General features: G+C 48.5%; 1 protein-coding gene and 1 long non-coding RNA gene across 4 annotated transcripts in view; one reads left to right on the top strand and one right to left on the bottom strand.

Moving 5' to 3' along the window:
* ppp1r42 (protein phosphatase 1, regulatory subunit 42) overlaps nt 1-27,427 on the top strand; it is a 236,261-nt gene that overhangs the window by 12,558 nt on the left and 196,276 nt on the right. For 2 of the 3 annotated variants that reach the window (XM_038809530.1, XM_038809529.1), the window contains exons 5-6: nt 7,011-7,149; nt 24,535-24,651. In XM_038809530.1, the coding sequence (XP_038665458.1) occupies nt 7,011-7,149; nt 24,535-24,651 (256 nt within the window). Of the gene's footprint in view, nt 1-2,782; nt 2,911-7,010; nt 7,150-24,534; nt 24,652-27,427 lie in introns of those variants that run through there. The other variant, XM_038809531.1, reaches the window with a different exon arrangement.
* LOC119972595 lies at nt 335-26,977 on the bottom strand. Its single transcript, XR_005462110.1, has 3 exons — nt 26,806-26,977; nt 24,707-24,872; nt 335-552 (listed from the first exon to the last, which is right to left on the bottom strand). It is a non-coding gene; the product is annotated as an uncharacterized LOC119972595 (long non-coding RNA).

Genomic DNA, 27,427 nt, shown 5'->3' with positions numbered 1-27,427 from the left:
ATATAGTGCCTTTTATGACCTTGAGATGTCCTGTTTAATTACTAATACTTTTGAAGTACATTGTTTTAATGTGGGGCAATGTTGAAACCAGTTTACACAGAAAGGTCCCACAAACACAGCAACATAGTGGTTAGCACAACTGCTTCACAGCTCCAGGGTCCCAGGTTTGATTCCCGGCTTGGGTCACTGTCTGTGCGGAGTCTGCACGTTCTCCCTGTGTGTGCGTGGGTTTTCTCCGGCTGCTCCGGTTTCCTCCCACAGTCCAAAGATGTGCAGGTTAGGTGGATTGGCCATGCTAAATTGCCCTTAGTGTCCAAAATTGCCCTTAGTGGTGGGTGGGGTTACTGGGTTATGGGTATAAGGTGGAGTAGGGCTTGGGTAGGGTGCTCTTTCCAAGAGCCGGTGCAGACTCGATGGGCCGAATGGCCTCCTTCTGCACTGTAAATTCTATGAAAAACAGCATTGATACCAATGACGAATGATCACAGATGGATAAATGCTGGCTGAACCACCACAAACCTCGGCTCGTTGTCTTCAAATTGTACATGAGATCTGAAATGACAAAAGGGACTTTAATATTTAATTTGAATGATGGCACCTCTGACAGTGTAGCACTCTCCAACTTACTCAATTTTGCACCACTGGGGTGCAAACTGAGACTTTTGGCTGGATTTTCCCCTTTGAGGCGGGAACCTTGACTTCCGGTGTCAACATGTAAAAGAGCTGTCGCAAACGAGGTGGCTCCCACCAGAACTTTTGTTTAAGCCCTTTTCACCCATTTTTGGAGGAGATTTGGGCTGGCGTTTGGTTAGTTCGATGGGTTAAGACTTCCATGACAAAGGGATGCCCAATAAATACAAGACAAGGCAGAAGAAACATCATTGAACTTGGAAGCCTCGAGAGCTGTCTGTGAGAAAAAGGAGGCCCCTGCAACAACGATGGCCACTCTACTAACCTCTGAGATGCTGACAGGCATCCTAGCATGGAAACTTCAGAAACTACAGTGGGAGATCTCTGCGGATCATGAAAGAGCGATTGAGGGAGCGATGTCCTTGATTCCAGCGACGTTGGCAAAAAGTGGATGAAATGGTAAAGGTAAAGGGTGCTGAGCTCAAAGAGGTGGAGGTGGCTCTTTCAAGTAAAGTGACCAGATCACCTCTCTGGAAGTGGCAATGTTATGGATGGCCAGTGACAACAAGGCATTAAGAGCCAAGGTGGACAATTTGGACAAAGCTTATAAGAACATAAGAACATAAGAACTAGGAGCAGGAGTAGGCCATCTGGCCCCTCGAGCCTGCTCCGCCATTCAATTAGATCATGGCTGATCTTTTGTGGACTCAGCTCCACTTTCCGGCCCGAACACCATAACCCTTAATCCCTTTATTCTTCAAAAAACTATCTATCTTTACCTTAAAAACATGTAATGAAGGAGCCTCAACTGCTTCACTGGGCAAGGAATTCCATAGATTCACAACCCTTTGGGTGAAGAAGTTCCTCCTAAACTCAGTCCTAAATCTACTTCCCCTTATTTTGAGGCTATGCCCCCTAGTTCTGCTGTCACCCGCCAGTGGAAACAACCTGCCCGCATCTATCCTATCTATTCCCTTCATAATTTTAAATGTTTCTATAAGATCCCCCCTCATCCTTCTAAATTCCAACGAGTACAGTCCCAGTCTACTCAACCTCTCCTCATAATCCAACCCCTTCAGCTCTGGGATTAACCTAGTGAATCTCCTCTGCACACCCTCCAGTGCCAGTACGTCCTTTCTCAAGTAAGGAGACCAAAACTGAACACAATACTCCAGGTGTGGCCGCACTAACACCTTATACAATTGCAACATAACCTCCCTAGTCTTAAACTCCATCCCTCTAGCAATGAAGGACAAAATTCCATTTGCCTTCTTAATCACCTGTTGCACTTGTAAACCAACCTTCTGTGACTCATGCACTAGCACACCCAAGTCTCTCTGAACAGCGGCATGCTTTAATATTTTATCGTTTAAATAATAATCCCGTTTGCTGTTATTCCTACCAAAATGGATAACCTCACATTTGTCAACATTGTATTCCATCTGCCAGACCCGAGCCCATTCACTTAACCTATCCAAATCCCTCTGCAGACTTCCAGTATCCTCTGCACTTTTCGCTTTACCACTCATCTTAGTGTCATCTGCAAACTTGGACACATTGCCCTTGGTCCCCAACTCCAAATCATCAATGTAAATTGTGAACAATTGTGGGCCCAACACGGATCCCTGAGGGACACCACTAGCTACTGATTGCCAACCAGAGAAACACCCATTTATCCCAACTCTTTGCTTTCTATTAATTAACCAATCCTCTATCCATGCTACTACTTTACCCTTAATGCCATGCATCTTTATCTTATGCAGCAACCTTTTGTGTGGCACCTTGTCAAAGGCTTTCTGGAAATCCAGATATACCACATCCATCGGCTCCCCGTTATCTACTGCACTGGTAATGTCCTCAAAAAATTCCACTAAATTAGTTAGGCATGACCTGCCTTTAACGAACCCATGCTGCGTCTGCCCAATGGGACAATTTCTATCCAGATGCCTCGCAATTTCTTCCTTGATGATAGATTCCAGAATCTTCCCTATTACCGAAGTTAAACTCACTGGCCTATAATTTCCTGCTTTCTGCCTACCTCCTTTTTTAAACAGTGGCGTCACGTTTGCTAATTTCCAATCCACCGGGACCACCCCAGAGTCTAGTGAATTTCGGTAAATGAGTCTAGTGAATTTCGGTAAATCTGTTGCAATTGATTTGGAAGATGGTGGAAGAGGGGGAAATGGCATCCTCGCCTGAGTTCGATCATGCTCACGGGTTGTTGAAGCACCATGCCGGTGAGCCACCACGTGCGATCATTGCGCTTTCACAGTTTTCAAGGTAAGGAAAGAGTTCTGCGGTGGGCAAAAAACATTGGGACTCCAGATGGGAAGGCCACATAGTGAAGATCTATCAAGATGTTGGAGCGGAGCTGGCCAAGCGGCATGCAGCATTGAACAAGGCCAAGGCTGTGTTGTATCGGAGCAATGCTTGATTTGGCCTCCGAGTGACTTATGAATCGAAGGATTACTACTCCGGAAGAGGCTAAGGTGTTTGTGCAGAAACATGGACTGGAATCGTGATAACTGTGAATTATATTAGTTGGTCTGGGGGTGTGAGATAAATTTTTGGGTTTTGGTGGAGTGTTTGTTGGGCGTTTTGGAGCTTTGTACTTGGATTTTTACTGTGGGTTTTGTGGGATGGGCGTTGTTGTTGTTCATGTATCTTTTTTACTGGAATGATTAAAGTTGGATTTGGGTGAGGGGGCTGGTTGGTGTTATGGTTTTTTTTTGTTATGTTTTTTTCTCTGCGTGGGTGCCATCCTGTTAGCTAGATGGTTAGTTAACGGGAGTGGAGGGATGGGGCACCTGCAGCTCATGCTGTTGGGGAGGGGTGGTTAACATGATCTTAGGTATTTTGTTTTCATTTTGGTAGTGGTTTGGGAGGGGCCGGGAGCCTTTGTTTGCTTTGTTGTTTGCTGGGTTAATTAGGTGTGGTGTTGATGAGAGGTGGGGAGGGGGTGGGTTCTTTGGTGGTGACTATAAACATGTTCTGTCCTGATGGGGGAATTTGGTGACCATCTGGGTGGGCTTGGTGTCAGCTCTCATTAAGTAGTTGTTGGATGCCCCATGTGGTGAACCACTGTGTACACCTGTATTAGGGTATTAGGTAGGACCTGTACTACAGGTTCGCCGGTAGCCCCTGCTGTCTGGCTCCGCCCACTAGGAGCTGTATAAATATGCGTGTCCTCCATTGATCTGCCATTTCGCCAGCTGCAGTTGGGGGCCACACATCTGACTGCAATAAAGCCACAGTTGTACCCAATCTGAATCTTTGTGCAATTGATCGTGCATCAATTTATTGCAGTCAGATTTTCAACAAAATAGATATCAGAATCAAACGAGATCGCCTGCAGCTGGATCCACACTCGCCCGATGCCAGAAAGGACTTTAATCACTGGCTAGCTTATTTCGAGGCTTACATCAACGCTGCGGCCCCAACGCCGACAGAGGCTCAGAAGATACAGGTCTTGTATTCCAGGTTGAGCTCCAGCGTGTTCCTGTTGATCCAGGGACCGGTGTGGGGGTCGCAGCGTTGATGTAAGCCTCGAAACAAGCAGAAAGCGAACACGATCTTCGCCAGGCACGTACTCGCCACTCGCTCTCAACTCCCTGGTGAGTCCATTGAAGACTTCTGGCGGGCCCTAATCCCACTTGTCCGGGACTGTGACTGTCAGGCCGTTACGGCCACCGAACATTCTAATATCCTCATACGCGATGCGTTCGTAACGGGGATTGCGTCCGACAACGACTTCTGGAAGGGGCCACGCTCGATCTAGCGGAGACAAAAACTTTAGCGCTCTCCATGACGGTCGCACCCCGTAATGTCCAGGCCTACCCCCCTCGCCGCGCGGCCCACCCGTCCTACTCCTCCTGGACCTTGCAAATGACCCCCCCAGCTGAGGCCCTGCCTAGCCAATATGCCTGCGTCGCACGCCAATCCGCGCACCCCGGGAGACCCCGCTGCTACTTTTGCAGTCAACAGAAACACCCCCGCCAACGCTGCCCGGCCCGCGCTGCCACTTGCAAGTCCCGCAGCAAAAGGGCCACTTTGCAGCAGTGTGCCAGGCCCGCGCAGTCGCCGCTATCGCCCCCTCCCCCCTGCCAAACGAACAATGGGCGCTGCCTTCTTCTCCTCCTGGGGCCACGTGCGGCCAGTGGGCGCCGCCATCTACCTCCCCCCTCAGTTCAAGTGCGGCCCATGGGCTCCGCCACCTTGCCCAGCACCACCAATGTGCATCCCATGGGCGCCGCCATCTTGTCCCGCCCCCACAATGTACGCCACATGGGCGCCGCCATTTTGTTCTCCACAGGACCCCCGGACGCCGCCATCTTGTCTTCCCCACGGGGCTGGGACGCCAATTACATCCCACAATCTGGGTCGCCAATGCTCTCCATCCGAAACCTCTGACGACCACCTGCAGATGGTGGAGGTTATGCGGATCCTTGGGGAGTTTGGGGACTTTTCGGGTTATAAGCTCAACGTGGGGAAGAGTGAGCTCTTTGTGGTGTATGCAGGGGACCAGGGAAGGGAGATAGACGAGCTACCGCTGAAGAGGTCGGAGAGGAGCTTTCGATACCTGGGGATCCAGGTAGCTAGGAACTGGGGGGCCCTGCATAAGCTCAATTTGGCACGGTTGGTGGAACAGATGGAGGAGGATTTCAAGAGATGGGATATGCTGCCACCCTCCCTGGCGGGTAGGGTGCAGTTGGTCAAGGTGATGGTCCTCCCGAGGTTCCTGTTTGTGCTCCAGTGCCTGCCCATCCTAATCCCCAAAGCTTTTTTAAAACGGGTAAGCAGGAGCATTATGGGATTCGTATGGGCGAATAAGACCCCGAGGGTGAAGAGGGTGTTTTTGGAGTGTAGCAGGGACAGAGGGGGGCTGGCGCTGCTGAATCTATGTGGCTATTATTGTGCAGCTAATGTGGCGATGATCCGTAAGTGGGTAATGGAGGGAGAGGGGGCGGCGTGGAAGCGGCTAGAGGTGGCGTCTTGTGTGGCACGAGTCTGGGGGCGCTGGTGACGGCACTGTTGCTGCTCCTGCCGACAAAGTACACCACGAGTCCAGTGGTGGCGACTCTGAAGATCTGGGGGCAGTGGAGACGACATAGGGGCGAGGCGGGGGCCTCGGTCTGGTGCCCGATACGAGAGAACCACAGGTTCGTTCTGGGTAGGATGGAGGGGGGGTTTCTGAACTGGCATCGGGCAGGGATTAAAAGAATAGGGGACCTATTCATCGATGGGACTTTTGCGAGCCTAGGGGCGCTAGAGGAGAAATTTGGGTTGCCTCCCGGGAATGCTTTTAGGGACATGCAAGTGAGGGCGTTTGTGAGGCAGCAGGTAAGGGAATTTCTGCTGCTCCCAGCACATAGGATTCAGGACAGGGTGATTTTGGGCTTATGGGTTGGAGAAGGCAAGGTCTCGGCGATCTATCAGGAACTGCAGGAAGAGGAGGAGGCCTCGGTGGAGGAGTTAAAGGGCAAGTGGGAGGAGGAGCTTGGGTAGGAGCTGGATGATGATCCGTGGGCTGATGCCCTGAGTAGGGTTAATTCCTCCTCCTCTTGCGCCAGGCCCAGCCTAATACAGTTCAAAGTTGTTCATAGGGCGCATATGACGGGGGCGAGGATGAGTAGGTTTTTTGGGGTGGAGGACAGGTGTGCGAGGTGCTTGTGGAGCCCAGCAAATCACGCCCATATGTTTTGGACGTGCCCGGCGCTGGAGGGGTTCTGGAGGGGCTTTGCGAGGACTATGTCCAAAGTGGTGATTAGAGTGGGGTGTTTTCCTTATTGGCGTGTTTATCTGTTAAATGGGGGTTATTGTATTTTGTTGGAAATCCCATGTATAAATTTTGCTTGTTTTGTGCTTTATTCTTTTATCTGTTTGGAGTATTTTGTTGAAAATTTGAATAAATATATATATTTTTTAAAAATGAGTTGGCATGGATGAGCCATGGGGAGTATGACAGGACATGGGCGATAGGTTGGGGACATGAGTTGGCATAGACGGACCATAGGGGGGGAAGGTGGTGGAGGTTTGTGATGGATGAGTAGAAGGCCTATTGATTCTAAAAAAACTGTGGCAAAGTCCCAGAGATTTGACATAGGCCTTCGAATCAGTCAGCCTTGCCCATCTCCCTCTCCCATGGCTGCTTCCAATCTGTTCCAAGGTCGCTGGGCCTAACTCTAGCCTACTCCCCTATCCCCAGAGTGAAATCGAGGCAGCCCTGTCGAGTCAGGAAATTTCCCGACTTGAGCTACCTACCTCGGTCGAGACAATTCATCTCTTTATGAGGCTTTCAATCTATAGTATTGGGACAGCTAAGGATCCTCTTTATGCAATGTACTCCTTTCTTACAGCAATATGTTTATATTTACATGTAGGTATCTAGGTGGCAATTGCATTTCTGTGGTGGAAGAGCTAGAGGGATTAACAGAGCTTCGGGAATTGCATGTAGAAAATCAGCGCCTCCCTCTTGGAGAGAAGCTGCTTTTTGATCCACGAACTCTCCAATCTCTGAAGGTAAATAATTTTTGCATTTGATGTTAACTTTCTCTGATATTGTGGAGCCATGTAACTTAAAGAACATCATTTCATATGGTAGACAGATTTAAAGCTGTACGACTTGGCATTTTAGCCTGGGGCCTTCCTCATTCAAGGGCAGTGCGGGGGTGGGGTGTCTCTCCATTCAGGGACCCCCCCACACACATGCAATCGGTATTCTGAACTCCCTCATTTGTGAATTAGGTCCCTCAGCAATCCTGGGCCTATGGTGCGTACATTGCCACCAGCTGCATCAGCTCCCAATGGTGCTGACCAGAAATGGAGAGCTGCCACCCTTTGAATAACCAGCAGATATCTGAGGTGGGATTTCCACCCAGGGAGTCCTAAGTCCTGTGAATCCCCACTGCTGGTCAGTGAAGTGCCTGATGGACACTTAATACTGTACAGCAGACTTTCTCCAACACCTGGATTAAATTCTGCACATAATTCCTGTTCTCTTTCTGGTCAGATAGTTTTCATGATCCTCCCAGAATTGAGGGAAATCTGTTAAACTGTTATCACAGCTCTGCCAATAGTCAACCTATTTGCATAATGGCTCTCCGGTCAACATGAATAGCTCTGTGATGGATATTATTTTAAAAAAATATTTGGAAGTCGGCTTCCGGCGGGGGAAGAGAGCGGTCGCGACCCCCCTCCCCTCCACACAAGGCAGGAGAACGCGGGGTCGGACGAGAGCCCCCCCCCCCACTCCCGGCAGGAGAACACGGGGTAAGACGGACGGCAGCCAAAGCGTGGACCGAGCCAGCAGCAAAGACCACCCCCCACCGGCGGCGACCACCAGGAGGCAGGCAGCAGAACAAAGAGGGACTCACGGCCCGACCAGAAGCCTCTTACTCTCTCGACCCTAGGTGAGTGAGGAAAAAAACAGAACTTCCCCTTGTTCAAAAAAAATCTTTGAAATGAAAACTTTTAAAGAGAAAGAATTTTTTCACTTTTTAAAAGAAAAAACATTTTTCTTGAAAAGAGTTTCTTAAAAAAAAGTATTAAAGGAGAGAAGGGAGGGGGGAAAGAAAAGGGGGGATAAAAAAGAAAGGGGGAAAAAAGGGGAAGAAAAAAAATGCAAGAAGGGAGCCAAAGCAGAGGGAGGAAGTGCACCAAAAGCAGATGGGGCAATGGCTGAGCCCGTTCAGACGAGCTAATCGGCGCACGAAGCGGCGGAACGGAAGGTTCGCTGCAACAAAAAGAACTCGACAGACAGGAGCAGTTTCCCCTTGGGCCAGGGGGGGACTGCAACTGGAAGACTGCCTTAACCGAGGTGCTGAGGAACATCAGCAGGAAAACAAGGCAGAGACCAGAGCAGACATGGAGGCCGCAGTGCAGGCAGCAATAGCCAAGGCCCTGGCGGAGGTGCAGCTCACCCTGGGCAGAGTAGAGGAGAAACTGGATGCCCAAGAGGTGAAACTGGAATACCAAGAGGCGACTATTAAGGAGCTGGAAAAACATGACAGGGTGATTTGACATGAGCGACCGGATCACGGCCCTGGAGAAGGAGGTGGCGAGGCTGGGCACAATGCAGGGGAGCCTGAAGGACAGAGTGGATGATCAGGAAAACCATTCGAGAAGGCAAAATGTCAGGATAGTGGGCCTACCAGAGGGGATCACGGGTAGAAACCCCACGCCATACGTGGCCGAGATGCTGGGCAACAAAGTGGGGAGGAAAACTTTCCCCAACCCACCAAAAATGGACAGAGAACACTGGGCGCTGTGCCCGAAGACCAAGGCCGAGGATCAACCGAGGGTAGTTATAGCTAAACTGCACCGGTACCAAGACAGGGAACCACTCAACAGAGACGGGAGAGCAAACGGGGATAAGAACAGGGAAAATGGGACAAATACTGGAGAGGGGGGAAAAAGGGAGGTGGAAGGGAGGGACCGGGGAGGTGGGTCGCAGGGAATGAGGACACACATCCCTCGAAAGGGAATAATAATAGGGCTACAAAGTGCAACAACCGAGGGCTTGGAACAAGCAATCACTGCAAGCATCCACCCAGTACGGTCTCTGGTGAAGGGAGACTCCAGAGTGCAGGGGACTACCATCTGGTGGACACACAGTGGGCGGGTGCCCCCTGGACAAAGGAAAACCCCGGAGCGCGGGGACCTGACTGCATGGAGAGAGCAGTGACAGCGGCCACCCTGGACGGCCCCCTAAAAAAAAGGGAAACCCCGGAGGGCAGGAGCACGTCCACCAGGAAGTATGGTTAACCCCACAGGAGCGAGGGAACAGAAGCCCCCACCAGGATAGTCACCTGGAATGTAACGTCCCAGTGAAAAGATCCAGAGTCCTCACCCACCTAAGTCCTCCAAGAGACACACCTGAGGGAGCAGGACCAACTACAGGTAAGAAAGGGCTGGGTGGGACAAGCCTACCATTCCTGCTATGGGACGAGGGCCAGGGAGGTGGTAATACTGATCAGCAAGAGGACGATCTTTAGGGCGACAAAGACGGTTACAGACCCAGGGGAACGGTATGTCATGGTAAGCGGATGGGGCACCGGTTGTACTAGCTAACGTTTACGTGCCCAACTGGGACGACACGAGCTTCATCAAAAAGACCATGGCAGAAATCCCTAACACAGCAACGCACTGACTAATCATGGGGGGGGGACTTCAACTGTGTACAGGATCCAACGCCTGACAGATGAAGCTCCAAAATGGGGAAAACCTCAAGCATGGCAAGGGAACTCGGTCACTTTATGAAACAGATGGGAGCGGTGGACCCCTGGAGGTTCACCCACCCAGGGGAGAAGGAGTTCTCCTTCTTCTTCCCAGTACATAACGTATACACCAGAATTGACTTCTTTGTGGTGGGGAAACCGGTGCTTACGGGGATAGACAAAATGGAATACTCCGCAATTGTGATATCCGACCACACTCCACACTACATGGACGTGAGGCTGGAGACTGGCAGGGCCCAACGCCCCACATGGAGGTTGGACATTGCCCTACTAACTGACAAGACCTTCAATGAAAAGATATCGCAAGCCATAGCAGAGGACACGGGTAACAACCAGAACGGGGAGGTCTCACCCTCCACGTTCTGGGAAACGCTAAAGGCCGTACTAAGAGGGGAAATGATTGCTTTCAAAGCGCAAAGAGATAGGAAGGAAAGGGCGGCTAGGCAGCAGATGATCGACTCCATACTGGAGGTAGACGTAAATACTCCGAGGCCCCTACCTTAGAGATCCTGGTGGAGAGGAAAGAGCTACAAAGGAACTTTGATCTGCTCTCCACCAGGAACAAGTCTTACAACACCAGGTTAAAGTCCAACAGGTTTGTTACAAACATGAGCTTTTGGAGCACTGCTCCTTCCTCAAGTGAATCATTCACCTGAGGAAGGAGCAGTGCTCCGAAAGCTCATGTTTGAAACAAACCTGTTGGACTTTAACCTGGTGTTGTAAGACTTCTTACTGTGCTCACCCCAGTCCAATGCCGGCATCTCCACATCATCATCTCCACCAGGAAAGCAGTGCATCAACTCCACCAGGCACGTGGCACCCGATACGAACACGGAGACTAAGCCAGCCACCTTTGGCACACCAGCTGAGAAAGCAGGCAGCCACCAGAGAAATTGTACAAATCAGGGATATCAGAAGCACATTAAAAACAGAACCAGAAAAGATCAACAAAACCTTCAAGGGCTTCTACCAAGGGCTGTACACCTCAGAGCCCCCAATGGGAGAATCCAGGATGAAACGGTTCCTTGATGGACTGGACATACCAGTCATGGGGGAGGGCAGAAAACTGGGGCTGGAAGCACCACTAGCACTGGGAGAGATCATGGACAGCATTAGCTCCATGCAGGCGGGGAAGGCGCCGGGACCAGACGAGTTCCCTGCGGACGTCTACAAAAGCGACAGCACTGGCCTCGCACCTGCGGGAGATGTTCACAGACTCGCTAGCTAGGGGCACACTGTCACCCACGCTAGCACAGGCCTCAATCTCGCTGATACCTAAGAAAGATAAAGACCCAACGGAATGTGGGGCATACAGACCCATTTCACTGCTGAACGCAGATGCCAAAATCCTAGCCAAAAGGCGAGACGACTGCGTACCAGAGGTGGTCGCAGAGGACCAGACGGGCTTTGTCAAAGGTAGACAGCTTACCTCGAACATCAGGCGCCTGCTGAACGTGATAATGACCCTCTCCGGGGAGAGAATACCAGAGATGATCGTCTCCCTAGACGCAGAAAAGGCCTTTGACAGAGTCAAATGGAAATACCTCGTAAAGGTACTAGAGTGGTTCGAGCTTGGAACAGGGTTCACCTCCTGGGTAAAACTCCTATACAATGCTCCCATGACGAGCGTATGGACCAACAACACCAACTCCCGATACGTCCAGCTGCACAGGGGCACCAGACAAGGATTCCCACTGTCACCGCTGCTGTTCGCTCTAGCGATCGAGCCATTAGCAATTGCGCTCAGAGCAGCAAAAAGCTGGAGGGGGATCCGAAGGGGCGGCAGAGTCTCACTCTATGCAGGTGACCTGCTCCTCTACATTTCGGAACCACAAAGCAGCATGGACGGAATCACCACGCTCCTGAAAGAGTTTGGCGCCTTCTCGGGCTCCAAATTCAACATGAGCAAAAGCGAGATCTTCCCGGTACACCCACAAGTAGGGGTAGCAGCACTACGGGTACTGCCGTTTAAACAAGCCCGACACAAATTCCGCTACCTGGGGACCCAAATAGCCCATGACTGGAAAGAGATCCACAAATGGAACCTCACCAGTCTGACAGAGGAAGTAAAAAAGGACCTCTCACTCTCCCTCGCGGGAAGAGTCCAGATGATGAAAATGAAGGTACTGCCCAGGTACCTCTTCCTACTTAGATCCATCTCGATCTACATCCCCAAGGCCTTTCTCAAAGTACTAGACAAACTAATCATGGAGTTCGTATGGGGGGGGGGGGGGGGAGAATGCTAGGGTTCAAAAGAAGTTCCTACAAAAAACTAAATCCGGGGGAGCCACTCACCAAAACCTACAATTCTACCACTGGCGGCGACGGCCGAGCGAATAAGGGGATAGGATCAAGGAGCCAGAAGCCGAGTGGGTGCGCACGGAAGAGGCCTCCTGCATGGGGACCTCTCTCCGGGCCCTCGCCACGGTGGCACTCCCAAGCCCAACCAAAAAACACTCCAGCAGCCCGGTGGCGCTAAACACCCTCCAGTCCTGGAACCAACTACGGCAGCAATTAGGCCTGACGAAAATGTCGGACAAAGCTCCCATCTGCAACAACCATAGGTTCACACCAGCACTGACTGACGCCACCTTCAAACAGTGGGGACAGGAGAGAGGGACACTGACAGTCAGGGACCTAGACACGGACGGCAGGATCGCAACACTGGACAAACTGACAGAGAAATTCCAGCTAGCCAGGGGGAACGAGCTAAGGTACCTACAACTCAAAAACTTCCTATGAAAGGAGACAAGGACGTACCCACAACCGCCATGACAGACATTACTGGAAGAGTTACTGGACGCAAGCATACTAGATAAAGGAAACTGTAGCGACTGGTAGAAAGGGCCGACACCGTACTGGACGCAACAAGAAAGAAATGGAAGGAGGACCTGGGGTTTGCAATAGGGTGAGGACTCTGGAACGAAGCACTGCATAGGGTCAACTCCACCTCCACGTGCGCAAGGCTCAGCCTGACGCAACTAAAAGTGGTACATAGAGCCCACTTAACAAGAACCCGTATAAGTAGGTTCTTCCTGGAGGTGGAGAATAGATGTGAAAGGTGCCAAAGAGGCCTGGCCAACCACGCCCACATGTTCTGGTCTTGCCCCAGACTTGCGGGGTACTGGACAGCCTTCTTTGAGGCAATGTCCAAAGTGATGGGGATGAGGGTGGAGCCATGTTCGAAAGCGGCAGTCTTCGGGGTATCAGACCAACCAGATCTATTCCTGGGGAGGAGGGCGGACGCCCTTGCCTTTGCCTCCCTGATCGCCCGCCGTAAAATCCTGTTTGGCTGGCGGTCAGTTGCAGACTGGCTGTCCGACCTCTCAGAATCTCTCCAAATGAAGAAAATCAAATTTGCCATCCGAGGGTCAGACGACGGCTTCCACAGAACATGGGAGCCATTCACCAAATTGTTCCAGGACCTGTTTGTGGCCAATGAACAAGCAGAAGAATAGCCAGGTAGACAAGCATCAGGGGAAGGTAGCCAAGGCATGAGAGGGAGAGATAGACCGGGGGAGCGGGAGAACACACAGCTAAACCTAAGAGGAAAGAAAGGCGAACCACAGGAGGGGGGGAGGGGTAAGGGGGCAGAAGGGGGGGGGGGGGGGGGAGTGAAGAGACAGGGAACAATAGAGGAGAACCAGAGAGGTGGGGGGGAGGCAGGGGAAACTATAACAAACGTGGCATCTACAGGAACAGAGAGCAAGGAAAATACAGGTGAAAGACGGGACGAACGGCTGAAGCGGAGGTGAACACGAGATGACTACGGCAGCGAAATCCGTCCAGGAACACCAACACCAGACCCATTCGCGTATTGCCCTCTGCAATTGTTTCTCCGGCACCCAAATGTATATCTACCTCCCCAGTCCCCCCCCCCCCCCCCCCCCCAGTGGGCTCTGTATGTAAAATCCCGAACATGTGAACGTGGTTTGCAGGGACACTCTCACATCGCTTACAGACATCCTCCACCCCCTCGAACAGGCGGCTCATCTTTGATTTTGTGACATGTACCTATGTACGACCATCAACTGTATCAACCCCAGCCTCGCACGCAAGGTTGAGGCATTCACCCTCTGCAACACCTCAATCATAGACCCTCTTCCATCGCCCCCCCCAACTCTTCTTGCCACTTCTCCTTAATCCCCTCCATAGACATCCTGTCCTCCAGGATCCTCCCATAAATCGCCAAAACAACCCCCTTCTCCAACCCCCTGCTGACAGAACCGCCTCCAGCAACAAGGAGCCTGCCGCTATCGGGAAGGTTGGGAAAACCTTCCTTGCAAAATCTCAAAACTGCAGGTATCAAAACCCTTCTCCCTGTACCACCCGTACTTCTCTTCCAGCTCCTCCAAACTCGCGAATTATCGCCTAAGAAACAAGTCCTTCATTCCCTTGATCCCACTCTCGTCCCATCTCTGAAACGTCGCATCATTCCTCCCCAGCACAAATCCATGATTCCCCCTAATCAGCATCTCCCTTGACCCGGTCCCCAGCCTAAAATGTTGCCTAAACTGCCTCCAGATCTTCAACGTGGCCACCACCACCGGACTCATTGAGTACCTACCTGGTGCCATCGGGAGGAGCGCCATTGCCAGCGCCCGGCAACCCTGACCCCCTACATGAACTCTCCTCCATTTTAACCCATCGGGTCTCCCCCTCCTTAGACCAGCCCCGCACCTTCACGCATTCGCCACCCAATAATAGTACAGTAGGTTTGGGAGGGCTAGCCCCCTCCCCCACCACTTTTCCTGTGGACAACTGGTCAAACTTCGCCTGAAGCTTCTTGCTCCAGGCCAAGGAGGGCCGGGTCAAGGTCCCCCACGTAGCTCTTATCCACTTACAGCATCTCCTCTATCAATTTTTGCCGCTCCTCTCTCTCCTCCTTGTCCACTTAGCCTTAAGCAAAATCACCTCCTCCCCCCACCCCCTTATTACCGCCTTCAGAGCCTCTCAAACCAGCAACTGCAAAACTTCCCCAGTGGAATTAAACACCACATGTTCCACAATCACCTTCCCAATCTTATCGCAAAAACTCCGGCCCCATAGCAGCCCCATGTCCATTCTCCACACCAGCCTCTGAGCCATCCCCTTCTCCAAAACCACATCCACCCAATGCGGCGCTTGGTCCAAAATCAATATCGCTGAATACTCCAACCTTTTGACCCCTGTCAATAACACCTTCCCCACCATGAAAAAGTCTATTCTCGAATACACTTTATGCACTGGGGAGAGAAACGAATCCTTCGTTCCCTCGGTTGCAGGAACTTCCACGGTTCCACTCCCCCATCTCTCTCATGAGCCCATCCAGCGCCTTTGCCTCCCCGACTGGGCAAGTGAACGCACCGAGACCTATCTATGTTCGGCTCTTGCACCATATTCAAATCCTTCCATGCCCCACTATTAAATCGTGGGTATCCAAATCCGGGATGGTACCCAGCACCCTCTTCACAAACCCTGCATCGTCCCAGTTGGGGCCATATACGCTCGCCAGCGTATACCAACTTCCCCTCTAACGCCCTCGTCACAATTACGCATCTCCCCACTGGTCTGCCACCACCTTCTCCATCTGAAACCTCACCCTCTTGCCCACCAATACCGCTACCCTCTCCAAGTCCTGCGATCAAACCCGGATTGAAAACCTGACTCGCAAACCCTTCCTCACTATGGGCGGAATTCTGCGGGATTCGGCGGGGCGGGCAACTCCGGCGCAAAGGAGTGACGTGAACCATTCCGGCGCGGGCCGCCCCAAAGGTGCAGAATCCTCCGCACCTTCAGGGGCTAGGCCGGTGCCGGAGTGGTTTGCGACGCGCTGGCCGGCGCGGAAGGGGCTTGGCGCCACGCCAACTGCCACCAAAGGGCCTCCGATGGCCGGCGCGAGTTGGCGCATGCGAGGGAGCGCCAGCGTGTGCTGATGTCATCCCAGCGCATGCGCAGGGGGGGGTTCATCTCCGCATCGGCCATCGCGGAGGTCCAGAAGAATAGAGTGCCCTCATGGCACAGGCCCGCCCGCGGATCGGTGGGCCCCGACCGCGGGCCAGGCCACCGTGGGGGCACCCCTGGGGCCAGATCTCCCCATGCCTCCCCGAGGACCCCGGAGGCTGCCCGCAGAGCCAGGTCACGCCGGTAAGTACCTATTCTAATTCATACCAGTGGGACCGGCTGTAAACGGACGGCCACTCGGCCCATCGCGGGCTGTTGAATCACTGGGGGGGCCGCTATTAGCGGCTGGCGAGGTGCGATTTCCCCCCCCCCCCAACCGCCATGATCATAACCCTGGGACCTGCCCATCAGGCCGGACCCACCCCATGCCTTTGTTGCTGTCGAACCCCTCCCAAAATCTCCCCCATCTGCTTCGTCTTGAAATACCTCTCCCAGTATCGATCCCATCCCCCCATCTTTCCCAGAAAACCACCATAACCCCAAAGCCCAATGTTTTCGTATCCACTGTAGCCCATAGCAGAGGGTATACTACCCTTCCCCATCACCCAACCCAGAAACCAACTATTCCCCACATAGATACAAAACAAATATACATCCTGAAACAAGAAATAAGGCTGCACACAGTATTTCAACCCCTCCCTTCAGTCTGAAACCAAACTCCAGCCCCGTCTCTCATTTCAACCTCAGTCCTTCAGCCTTCACAAATGCCTCCGACGCCTCCACCATCTTGAAGTAGAAGTCCCTTGAATTATAGCCACGATTGAATCACCCTCAACTTCGCCAGGTAGACGACGCTGAACCTCACACCATTGTTGAAGAGTGCCACCTTCACCCATCCAAAAGCCGCCCGCCTTCTCGCCAGCTCCATAGTTAAGTCCTGGTATACATGAATAAAAGCTCCTTCCCACTCATCCCACACCTTTGCTTTGCCCAACTCAGGGCCTTCTCCTTGACATGGAATTTGTGGAAACAAATAAAGACCACCCTTGGCAGTTCATTTGCCTTCGGCTTGGACCTGAGTGACCGATGAGCCCTGTCCAGTTCAGAACGGGAAGGTTCTTCCCACTCCCCCAACAACTTCACCAACATCTTCGCCAAGTACTCAGTCGACCTCAGGCCCTCCATCCCCTCAGGCAAGCCCACAATTCTCAAATAAATTCTGCCACCTCGACCTATTCTCCAGGTCCTTCACCTTGGCTCTGAGTCCTTTGTTTGCCTCCATCACTCTCCGAAGCTCCTCACCCATTGAGATGAACTGGTTGCTGTGCTGCAAGAGAGCTTCCTCCACCCCTTTCAACTTCTCTCCTTGATCCTATACCTCGGCTGATGTCTTCAACACCGCCGCCTTCATTGGGCTATCGCCTCCTCCACCAGCTCCTTCATCGCAGTCATCATCTCTGCACGCATCACCTCCATGTGTTTGGTGAACTGCCTCTCAAATCTCCCGCCATCACCTTGGTCAGCACCTCTACCGCGAAGGGTGCAGCCCCACCCAGCAACCCAGCCTCTGCCATCTTTCCTGTTGCCGGGCTGACCCGTTCCCTTGACGGTGAACTTTCACTCGCCTCCTTCCCAGCGGCTTTTTTCTGGGTCTTTCTCAGATATTCCCCACCTTCCTTAATTCTTCCTCGTCGGCTTATTTAAAAAATTACCTTGGAACCAGGCATTAAACCCCAGGGGCTGTTTAGCACAGGGCTAAATCGCTGGCTTTGAAAGCAGGCCAGCAGCACGGTTTGATTCCCGTAACAGCCTCCCCGAATAGGCGCCGGAATGTGGTGACTAGGGGCTTTTCACAGTAACTTCATTTGAAGCCTACTCGTGACAATAAGCGATTTTCATTTTTTCATTTTCAAAACTAGAGCCTCGAGTTGGAACCACCCAACGTGCAACTTCCACCTACATACCACCACTGAAAAACCTCTCTGTGGTGGTTTTTAAATGTAAATCCAAGTTCTACCATATTCATAATGCTGCTAAACTAAAATTGTGATTTTAGAAATATCATAAAATCATGGAATAGTGACCGCAAAGATCAAGATCATTCAGCCTGCCGCACCCATGTGGGCTCTCTGCAAGAACAACACAGCAGTCCCATTTCCCTGCCTTTTCCCATAACCCTGTAAATATTGCTCTTCTGACAATTATCCAATTCTCTCTTGAAAGCCATGATTGAATTCCCCTGTAGCACTCTCAGGCAGTGCATTCCAAATCCTAACAACTTGTTGCATTAAAAAAAATCCTCATGCTGCTTCTGGTTCTTTTGTGAATCACCATCAATCTGTGTCCTTTGGTACTTATCTTTCCACCAATAGGAACACACTCTCCCTACCTTCTCTGTCCAGACTCCTCATGATTTTGAACACCTCCATCAAATCTCCTTTCAAATGTTTCTGAGGAGAGCAGGCTAAGTTTTGCCAATCTATGAAATCCTTCATCCCTGGAACCATTCTAGTAAATCTATTCAGTACCCTTTCTAACGCCTTCACATCATTCCTAAGGTGTGGTGCTCAGAATTGGACACGATACTCCACTTGAAGTCAAACTAATGTTTTATAAATGTTCAGCATAACCTTCTTGTATTTGCATTCTGTACTGCTATTTATAAATCCCAGGGTTCCATGTATTTTATTAACTGATCTCTTAACTTGCCCGATTGAATGATTTGTGCTATTTATACCCACAGACCTCTGGCTGAGCTGGCCATTAACAGGTTCAGTCAGCAGGCAGTTGAGGAGGTCATTCAGCCTGATTCCCTGCCTCTCTTCATGGTTTTGTTTGTGTACAAGTGTCCTCAGAGAGGTCGTGTCGCGTCTTTTCGTCCGACGTCACTTCGTCCAACGACACTTCGTCCACGTCTTTTGGTCCAACGTCTTTTTGTCCGCCCGTCTTTTGGTCCAACGTCACTTCGTCCAATTATCCAATTACTAATTAACTCCGTATAAAACCATTTAATTGATAAAATGCAAGTACAATACAGCAAGTGAATTTAATTGCTAAAATGCAAGTAATTGATATAATGCAAGTAAAATGCAAGTTGAAAAATGCAGTTAAAAAATCTAAAAATGCAGTTAAAAAATCTAAAAGTTTACTAATTACTTAAAATTCCCAAAATTACTTAAAATTGATGTAAATTATAAGCAACATTCCTCAAGAAATCAATTTTTGTTGTAGAATCATATTGAACGACCAATCTTTTGAGGCGTTCAGTTATTTTCTTATATCGCGTACATGAAGTCGACTGATCTCCCCAAAGAATTTGAGCCTTTTTGCCTATTATGAACCCTTCCTCTTCCTTCAGAGTTTTGATTAACCTCCGGATATTCAAATGAGCTCCACCCGCCGAACGCTTTATCGCAGAATGAAACCCCTCAGCAGCATTATTTGTTATTTGCGAATTAAGAAAGAGAACGGTAATATCTATCCTTTAACGAGGCTCGTTAAAGGAAAGAGAACGATAATAACTATCCTTTAACGAGGCTCGTTAAAGGAAAGAGACCTTTAAAAATAAAAATCCTTTATTGCATATTATACCTTGCTATGTGCATTAGAGAAGATTTCTATTTACAAAAAGTTATTGTGGGGAGTGGAGTGGAGTGCTACTAAGCAAGTTACAAAAAGTCAAGTCACAAAAAGTCTTTGACGAAAAAAATCATCGGACAAAAAGACGTTGGACCAAAAGACGGGCGGACAAAAAGACGTTGGACCAAAAGACGTGGACGGAGTGTCGTTGGACGAAGTGACGTCGGACGAAAAGACATAGCACCCAGAGAGGTAGCTCGTAGTGTACATTGGTATGCCTGAGGCCGCCTTAAGCCAGTGGGTGTCGGGGTGATGGGCTAGAGTGCATTGTCAATGCCAGAAATACATTTTAATTTAAGTTTCCTTTAAAATTTTTGTTTCTTACAGTGTGTGATGAACGGTATTTACCTTTAATACCGTGCCCCTTTAAGAGTGCCTCACAGTGAGTTAATAATACCCCTCACTTGGGACACTTAATTGGTTACTGGTGCTGAAAAGAGGCATACCATAGATCCACTGCTCCTGCATCTGCACCTCCTTTAGAATTGTATCTTTTGTTTTGTTTTTCCTCTCCCAATTCTTCCCTGCATTAAAGTTCACCTGCCACACATACGGTCATTCCACCAGGCTGCCTCTATCCTCCTCAAGTCTACCACTCCCCTCCTATAGTTCATACTACTTCCATGGTTAGATGATCTAATTAATGAGTATGCTCTACATACCCTTGTCTAGGTCATTAACATAGACCAAGAAAAGCAGTAATCCTTGTACCATCCCCTGGGGAACCCCACTTTATATCTTCCTCCAGTCTGAAAAAAACTTCTATGACACCACTAACTTCATATTTGTTCTACAACTTTCTCCTTTGTTATTGAATTTACACATTTTAAAGGACAAAGTGAATGTATCTGAAAGGAAATACTTTAATTTTTAAATAAACATAGGAAATGCTGGAAACACAGTTGGTCAGATAGAACTATAGCAAGGGAACTAGTAATGTTTCAACAACTTATCCCTCTTATCTACATACAGTAATAATTGCCATTGCATTCAAATATTGCCTATACAAGATGTCACATGCAAATAGTTTGTTTAACATAATTGTATTTTCTTCGACTATCTTAAGATGGAGCCTTCATGATTTACTTGGTTTCTGTTGACTTGTAATCATTGTTAAATTACAGCAGCGTTTTTTTGAATGATGTTCCTTGTAATTCCATGTGATAGTTGGCTTAGCTATTTCTAATATAGGGCAGCATGGTGGTGCAGTGGTTAGCACTGCTGTCTCATGGTGCCGAGTTCCCAGGTTCGATCCCGGCGCTGGGTCACCGTTCGTGTGGAGTTTGCACATTCTCCCCGTGTTTGCGTGGGTTTCGCCCCCACAACACAAAGATGCGCAGGGTAGGTGGATTGAACACACTAAATTGCCCCTTAATTGGAAAAAATGAATTGGGTACTCTAAATTTATTTTAAAAAGATATTTCTAATATAGGAGTGTCAAAACGTTTGTAACTTTTGGTTAAAGGTGTTCTTGATGCTGGAATGAGTGGCTGCAAAATGGATTTGCCAGTGCTGTACTCTGATATTTTCGGATGACCATTGGTCTTTCTAGGGGCACTACCAAGAATTTTGATTTGTTTTTGCTTCTCTGACCTTTTACTTATAAAACTTCTTTCATGGAGAAATCAGAGTGTTGGTAACTTCATAATTTGCTGGTAACCCCTCTCAGAAATAATTACATTTGAGAGAAATAAACCCTTATCTTACAATTTTTGCTTGTTATCTCCCCAGTACCGTTTCATATTGCATGAAGGATGCTATTCCCCAAATGAAAATCTAACCGATGACCTATTCGTACATCTTCTGTTTGTGTCACTTCAATCTCTGGGAATTAGGTGAAAGTAGCATTTCCTGTTCTGTATTTCTCAATTTGCTCAAACTGACACTGCAGTCATGGTGTCATCGTAAGGATCAATTAAAAGAGTGATCATGATTGAGTGTTCCATACCCTCCAATTCTGTATCAGCATTTCAAATGGAAATAAAGAATTATTGGATTAGGACCTTAACTAATAGCATAGTGTTCTGGAAATTCATCAGTGATTGTATCAGCCACAACACCCACCATTGATATGGGGTGCGAGTGTCACTAGCAAAGTCAGCATTGGTCACCTATTCTTAATTTCCCTTGAACTGTACATTTCAGAGGGTAGTCAATAATCAACCACATTGCTGTGGGTCTGGAATCACATAGTCCACGCCGGGTAAAGATGGCAGGTTTTCTTCCCTAAAGGACATTGGTGAACCAGATGTGTTTTTACAGCAATCGATAATGGGTTCATGTCACCATTACTGGGAATAGCTTTATATTCTAGGTGTATTAATTGAATTTAAATTTGATTTTGAACCCGCAACCCAGAGCCTGGGCCTATGGATTACTAGTCCAGTGACATTACCACTAAGCCACGATCTACCTGTAATTAAATCTCCTTAAGTAAAATTGCCAAATTTTCCTACAATTACCCTATATTCTGTGGCATTGTATGAGATTTCACTTCCCTGGAGAGACCTCACCTATGAAGAGTTGGACATCTGGGGCGGGATTCTCCCCTACCCAGCGTGATGGGGGGTCCCGGCGTAGGGGAGTGGCGGCAACCACTCGGGGTCGGAGAATTCCCCACCTTTGGGGACTAGCCCCGCGCCGGAGCGGTTGACACCAGAAGACTAGCGCAAAAAACCGGTGCCAGCGGCCTTTCAGGCCCGCCGCCCGGCAGCGGGGCTGGCCGAAAGGCTTTCGCCGGTCGGCGCATGCGCGATGTGGGTTTCTTTTCCGCTTCTGCCATGGCGGAGGCCGTGGCGGTGGCGGAGGAGAAAGAGTGCACCCAGGGCACTGACCCGGAGTATGAGCGGGGGGCCCCGGCCGCAGGCCTGGCCACCGTGGGGGCACCCCCCGGGGTCCGATCGCCCCGCGCCCCACCCAGGACCCCGGGGGCCCGGTTGCGCCGCCGATCCCGCTGCCACCAGAGGTGGTTCAAACCTCGGCAGCGGGAGAGGCCTCCCAGCGGCGGGATTTCGGCCCATCCGGGCCGGAGAATCGCCGCAGGGGCCTCGCCGACCGGGTGACGGAGAATCTCTGCCACGGCGGGGGCGGGATTTTTGGCGGCCCCAGGCGATTTTCTGACCCTGCTGGGGGTCAGAGAATTTCGCCCCAGATGTGTGCTTTTCATAATTTTCTATCCACTTAAGGTAATATATGGAAAGCCCAGTGGGTAAAGTTGAGAAGCATGCATAGCTTAAAAAGAGGGATTAAAAAACCTACAGCAAAACAATGAAATGGTAAAAAACATTGCCCAAACAAACCACGGAGAGGAAGGGAACTTTAGAAGAGTCCCAAAAGTGTACCATTTTGGAGAATTCAACATATTTCCAGAACTCTATCAGCAGCTGTCAGTGAATGACCTGCTGTAGGTAGAGTAAGAAAAAGCAGAAGTAAAATCAAAGCTGAGCTGGAAGATTTAAAATGCAAGGTTCAAGCTGAGTAAATACCTTTGAAAATGCACAATTAACAAAAGTCTTCAATGAAAAGCACTGCATGAGATCTGAACAAACAACTTTGTGAGACATCACAAAGGTACCAACAGGAAATAACAACCTTCAATTCCATGACAAACCAAAGCAGGAATTGGGAAAACTCAACCAGATGTACAGCCAGGCACAATGCCAGGCAGAAAAGGTACTGAAAGAAGGTGCAACCTTGAAAGACTTCGAAGAACCAATACAGCTCCTTGAAAAACACGACGGTTCTGCCAAAGGTGACCCCTTGTGATGGGTTTTTCAGCGGCCCGACTGGTGAGCAACGCAAAATGCCATTGGCACTTCAGTGGGACTGGAAGATTCTGCTGGCGGCCAAGGGCGAGCTGCCGGAAAACCCACCGTGGGGGGGATGTGGCCAGAAAAACCCATCTGAGGAGTTTTTTTTTAAAAGCATTGAATGCTACTTCAGAAACTATTGTATTGGAACTCTCAGTAGTGACAAACAGTACACTGAAACATTAAGTGAGAAGACAAGAGCTGAACAAGAAAATAAATAGTTGAAAGAACAGCTATTTATCCTTCAAGATAAAGGTCAAAACAGTACAGAAGGAATTAAAAACGACCTGGAACAGCAGAATGGCAAAACAGCAAAACAAATTCAAAATTACAAGAAAATGCAAGACAAAGTAATTGAGCTTCATAACGAAAAAGAAAACCTGCTAAAGGATATTCACACACCACAGGATCCGTAAGTCAGAGTTTGTTGCTCTTGAAAATTGCAAGGTTAAACAAAATGAATTTATTGTCACTCTGAAAGAATTGAAGAACCAGTTGGCAGAGAAGACTCGGGAATATTCCAGGAGGAACATAGAACATATAGTGCAGAAGGAGGCCATTCGGCCCATCGAGTCTGCACCAGCTCTTGGAAAGAGCACCCTACCTGGGCCCACGCCGCCGCCCTATCCCTGTAACCCAGTAACCCCACCTATCCTTTTTTTGGACACTAAGGGCAATTATCATGGCCAATCCACCTAATCTGCACATCTTTAGAATGTGGAAGGAAACCGGAGCACCCGGAGGAAACCCACTCAGACACGAGGAGTACGTGCAGACTCCACACAGACAGTGACCCAAGCCGGGAATCGAGCCTGGGATCCTGGAGCTGTGAAGCAACTATGCTAACCACTGTGCTACCGTGCTGAGGAAGCTAAGAGGTTCGAGAAAGAGACTCGCTGTTGATGTTTTGACATCTTGGTTCCCACTTGATTTATTCACCTGCCTGCCATGTTTTACACTCTAGATTCTTAATTGAATCCCACCCTCTGAGTATGACTTTGTAACTACAGTCGATCTATATTTATCTTTTTAAAAAATTGATAAATGGGAATGATCTCCGGATTGTTTTCGGAGTTACCAACGATGTTTATAAAAGGTTTAGGCTTCATTCTTATAGACCACTGTATGATGAGTATATTTGTAATCACCAGTATATCCATTATTCTCTGTGAAATGCTTATCATAAAATCAATAATATTGATTTGACTGTACTTTCTTGCATCGACAAATACTGTGACATTTAAAACAGAATCAATATAGATAATTAAGTGATAAATTAAGAGTAAATAGGGAAATGTTATTTAAAATCTACGGAATAAATATTTTTATTTATACAGAAATCCTTGTCTGTTCTGAACATCAAGAAGAATAATATTGATGAGATAAAAGAACTGGCTTGTCTTGGGAATCTGAATCAGTTTATGGCTGAGGACAATCAGATTCGAGATGTAAAGGTAATCTTATTTGATTAACAAAGAAAAATCTTAAAACAAATCTTTTGCGACATACTTCATTTACATCTGCAAAAGTGGGGAGGTAAGCTGATGTCAGATCTCTGCGAATGTTGTTACTTTTCCGTCATTCAGATGAGACATTTAAACCCAGGTCTTGTCTGCCCTCAGATGGATGTAAAAGATCCCATGACATTATTTGAGTAGCCAGCAGTTGTTTCCACCTTTTAAAAAAAAAAAATCTGTTACATACAAAAATGATCGTAGAATAGTTACACCACGAAAAGAGACTAAGCATTAAATCTGTGCCAGCTCTCTAAGAGAAATTTAGCTTCTCCCTGTCCCTTTTCCCATAGCCCGGCAATTTATTTTCCTTCAGGTGCGAACCCAATTCCCATTTTACAGTCACAATTGAATTCTGGCTCTACTAGGCAGAAACAGTGCATTTCAGACTTCAACAACTCACTGTGTAAATAAAGCTTTTCCTCATGTATACTTTGTTTTTTGCTAATAACCTTAAATTGCCATCCTCTGGTTCTCCATTCTTTCACCAACGGAAACAGCTTTCCCTATCTATTCTGCCCAGACCCTTCATGATTTTAAATACGTCTATCAAACCGTTTCCCAATTTATTCTTCTCCAAGGAGAACAACCCCAGCTTCTCCATTCTATCTATGCAACCAAGGTTTCTCATTCCCGGAACCGTTCTCAATAATCCTTTTCTGCACTGTCTCTAATGCCTTTGTATCCCTATACTACTGAACCCCCATTATAATTATATCCCTTATTTTATGTATACTTTATGTCTCATTTGATCTTCTCACCATAATAAATCACTTTGCACATCTTTGCACGGTAGCACAGTGGGTAGCACTGTTGCTCCACAGCTCCAGGGTCCCAGGTTTGATTCCCGGCTTGAGTCACTGTCTGTGCGGAGTCTGCACGTTGTCCCCCTGTCTGTGTGGGTTTCCTCTGGATACTCCGGTTTCCTCCCACATGTCCCGAAAGACGTGCTGTTAGGTAAATTGGGCATTCTGATTCTCCCTCTGTGTACCCGAACAGGCGCCAGAATGTGGCGACTAGAAGCTTTTCACAGTAACACCATTGCAGTGCAAATATTCTGCACTGCTGTCTGTTTTCTGTCACTTACTGAATTTCATATTCAGGTTGCTACTGTCCTTTTTATTCCATAAGCTCTAACTTTTCTCTCAAGTCAGTTGTGCAGCATTTTATCAAATGCTTTTAGGAATCCCCATGTGCGACACATGAAATGCATTTCCCTCATCAATTCTCTCTCTTAGATCATGATCCCGGGCCAGACCCCAACATTTGCAAGGATACCGGACAGAAACCCCAATTTTATATTAATTTGTAAAGCTGCGAGGAAAGGTTACTTAGCTCCAAGAGTGATAGCACACTGAAATAGGGATATGGTATATTAAAACAAACTTTATTATTTATTTATTTTATTAAAATATTTTTATTCTCCTCCTTTTTCACATTTGCTCCAAAATTTACACCCACCAACAATAAACAATAATCAATAACGAATATATTGTCAATCCCCATATCAATAACAACGATCCCATCCTCCCATTAAACCCCAAACATTAGCCCGCATGTTCACATAAACAAATGACAAAAAGGAATCGGGAATTACCCATAGTCACCATTAACACACACAGTCCCCCTCCTCCCAACCCTCCCAACCACCTCCCCCAACTAGTGTTCTTGAAAGTGCATAATGAATAATGCCCATGAATTGTAGAACCCCTTCATCCTTCCCCTCAGTTCAAACTTAACCTACTCAAGAGTCAAGAATTCCAACAGGTCCCCCCACCATGCCAGGGCACAGGGTGGCGAGGCTGCTCTCCATCCCAACAGAATCCGCCTTCGAGCAATCAACGAGGCGAAGCAACAACATCTGCCTCCGCACCCGTTTCCAACCCGGCTGGTCCGACATCCCGAATATGGCCTCCCGAGGGCTTAGGTCCAGTTAAACAAACTTTATTATTAACACAGTATTAATCTACCTTTAACATCATAGCTTACAACTACCAGTTAAACAATCCTGAACACTAAAATGAAACACTTTAACTCCTAATGCCAGCTTCTTTATCTGCAATTAAGCAAAAGCTATCACAGGTCAAAACTTACTTTTAAATAAAGTTAGCAAACACAGAATTACTTGCCAGTCTCTGGATAAATAATTCCTTTAAAAGACTGCTCATGAGTGAGAAATCCTATCAGATTAATGCTGAATCTCTGACAGCCTTCTGCAGAAACTGTTGTTCAGCTCACAGCTTCCAGCAACACTAACTCACCTGCCTGCTAGAGACCTGGTACAGATCTGGCTCCTCCCATTACTGCACCATCATCTCTATCCCACTATAATCCATGACCTAATTCCTCAAGTTTAAACACAATTACTTTGATCCTCCACTCCTTCACACCAGGAGGATTGTCCGTTCCCGCTGCAGTGAATGCAGATTTGGCTGAGTGCCAAATTAACAATCCTTGCTGGCAGCAGTGATAAGGCGGACTCACTACGGAGAATCCCACCAAATGTCTCTACTTTGTTTTTACTGTATTTTATTCCAAACTAATACAAAAGGTAAGAAAACATAAAGAATTCAGGGAACAAACTCCCAACACACAGCTGTACAGTTTGTACTAATTTTTCCCTTTTTCACCCCTCCCCCATCCCCCTCCAACAGAATTCTTCGACGGGAAATCAGAGAAGAGAAGGCCACAACATCGCCTTTCCACCCCTCCATCA

Source organism: Scyliorhinus canicula, chromosome 10 (genome assembly GCF_902713615.1).
Source record: "Scyliorhinus canicula chromosome 10, sScyCan1.1, whole genome shotgun sequence".
Taxonomy (NCBI): Eukaryota; Metazoa; Chordata; class Chondrichthyes; order Carcharhiniformes; family Scyliorhinidae; genus Scyliorhinus; species Scyliorhinus canicula.
The sequence above is the reverse complement of the archived record's forward strand: the minus strand, read 5'-3'. Positions and strand labels throughout refer to the sequence as shown.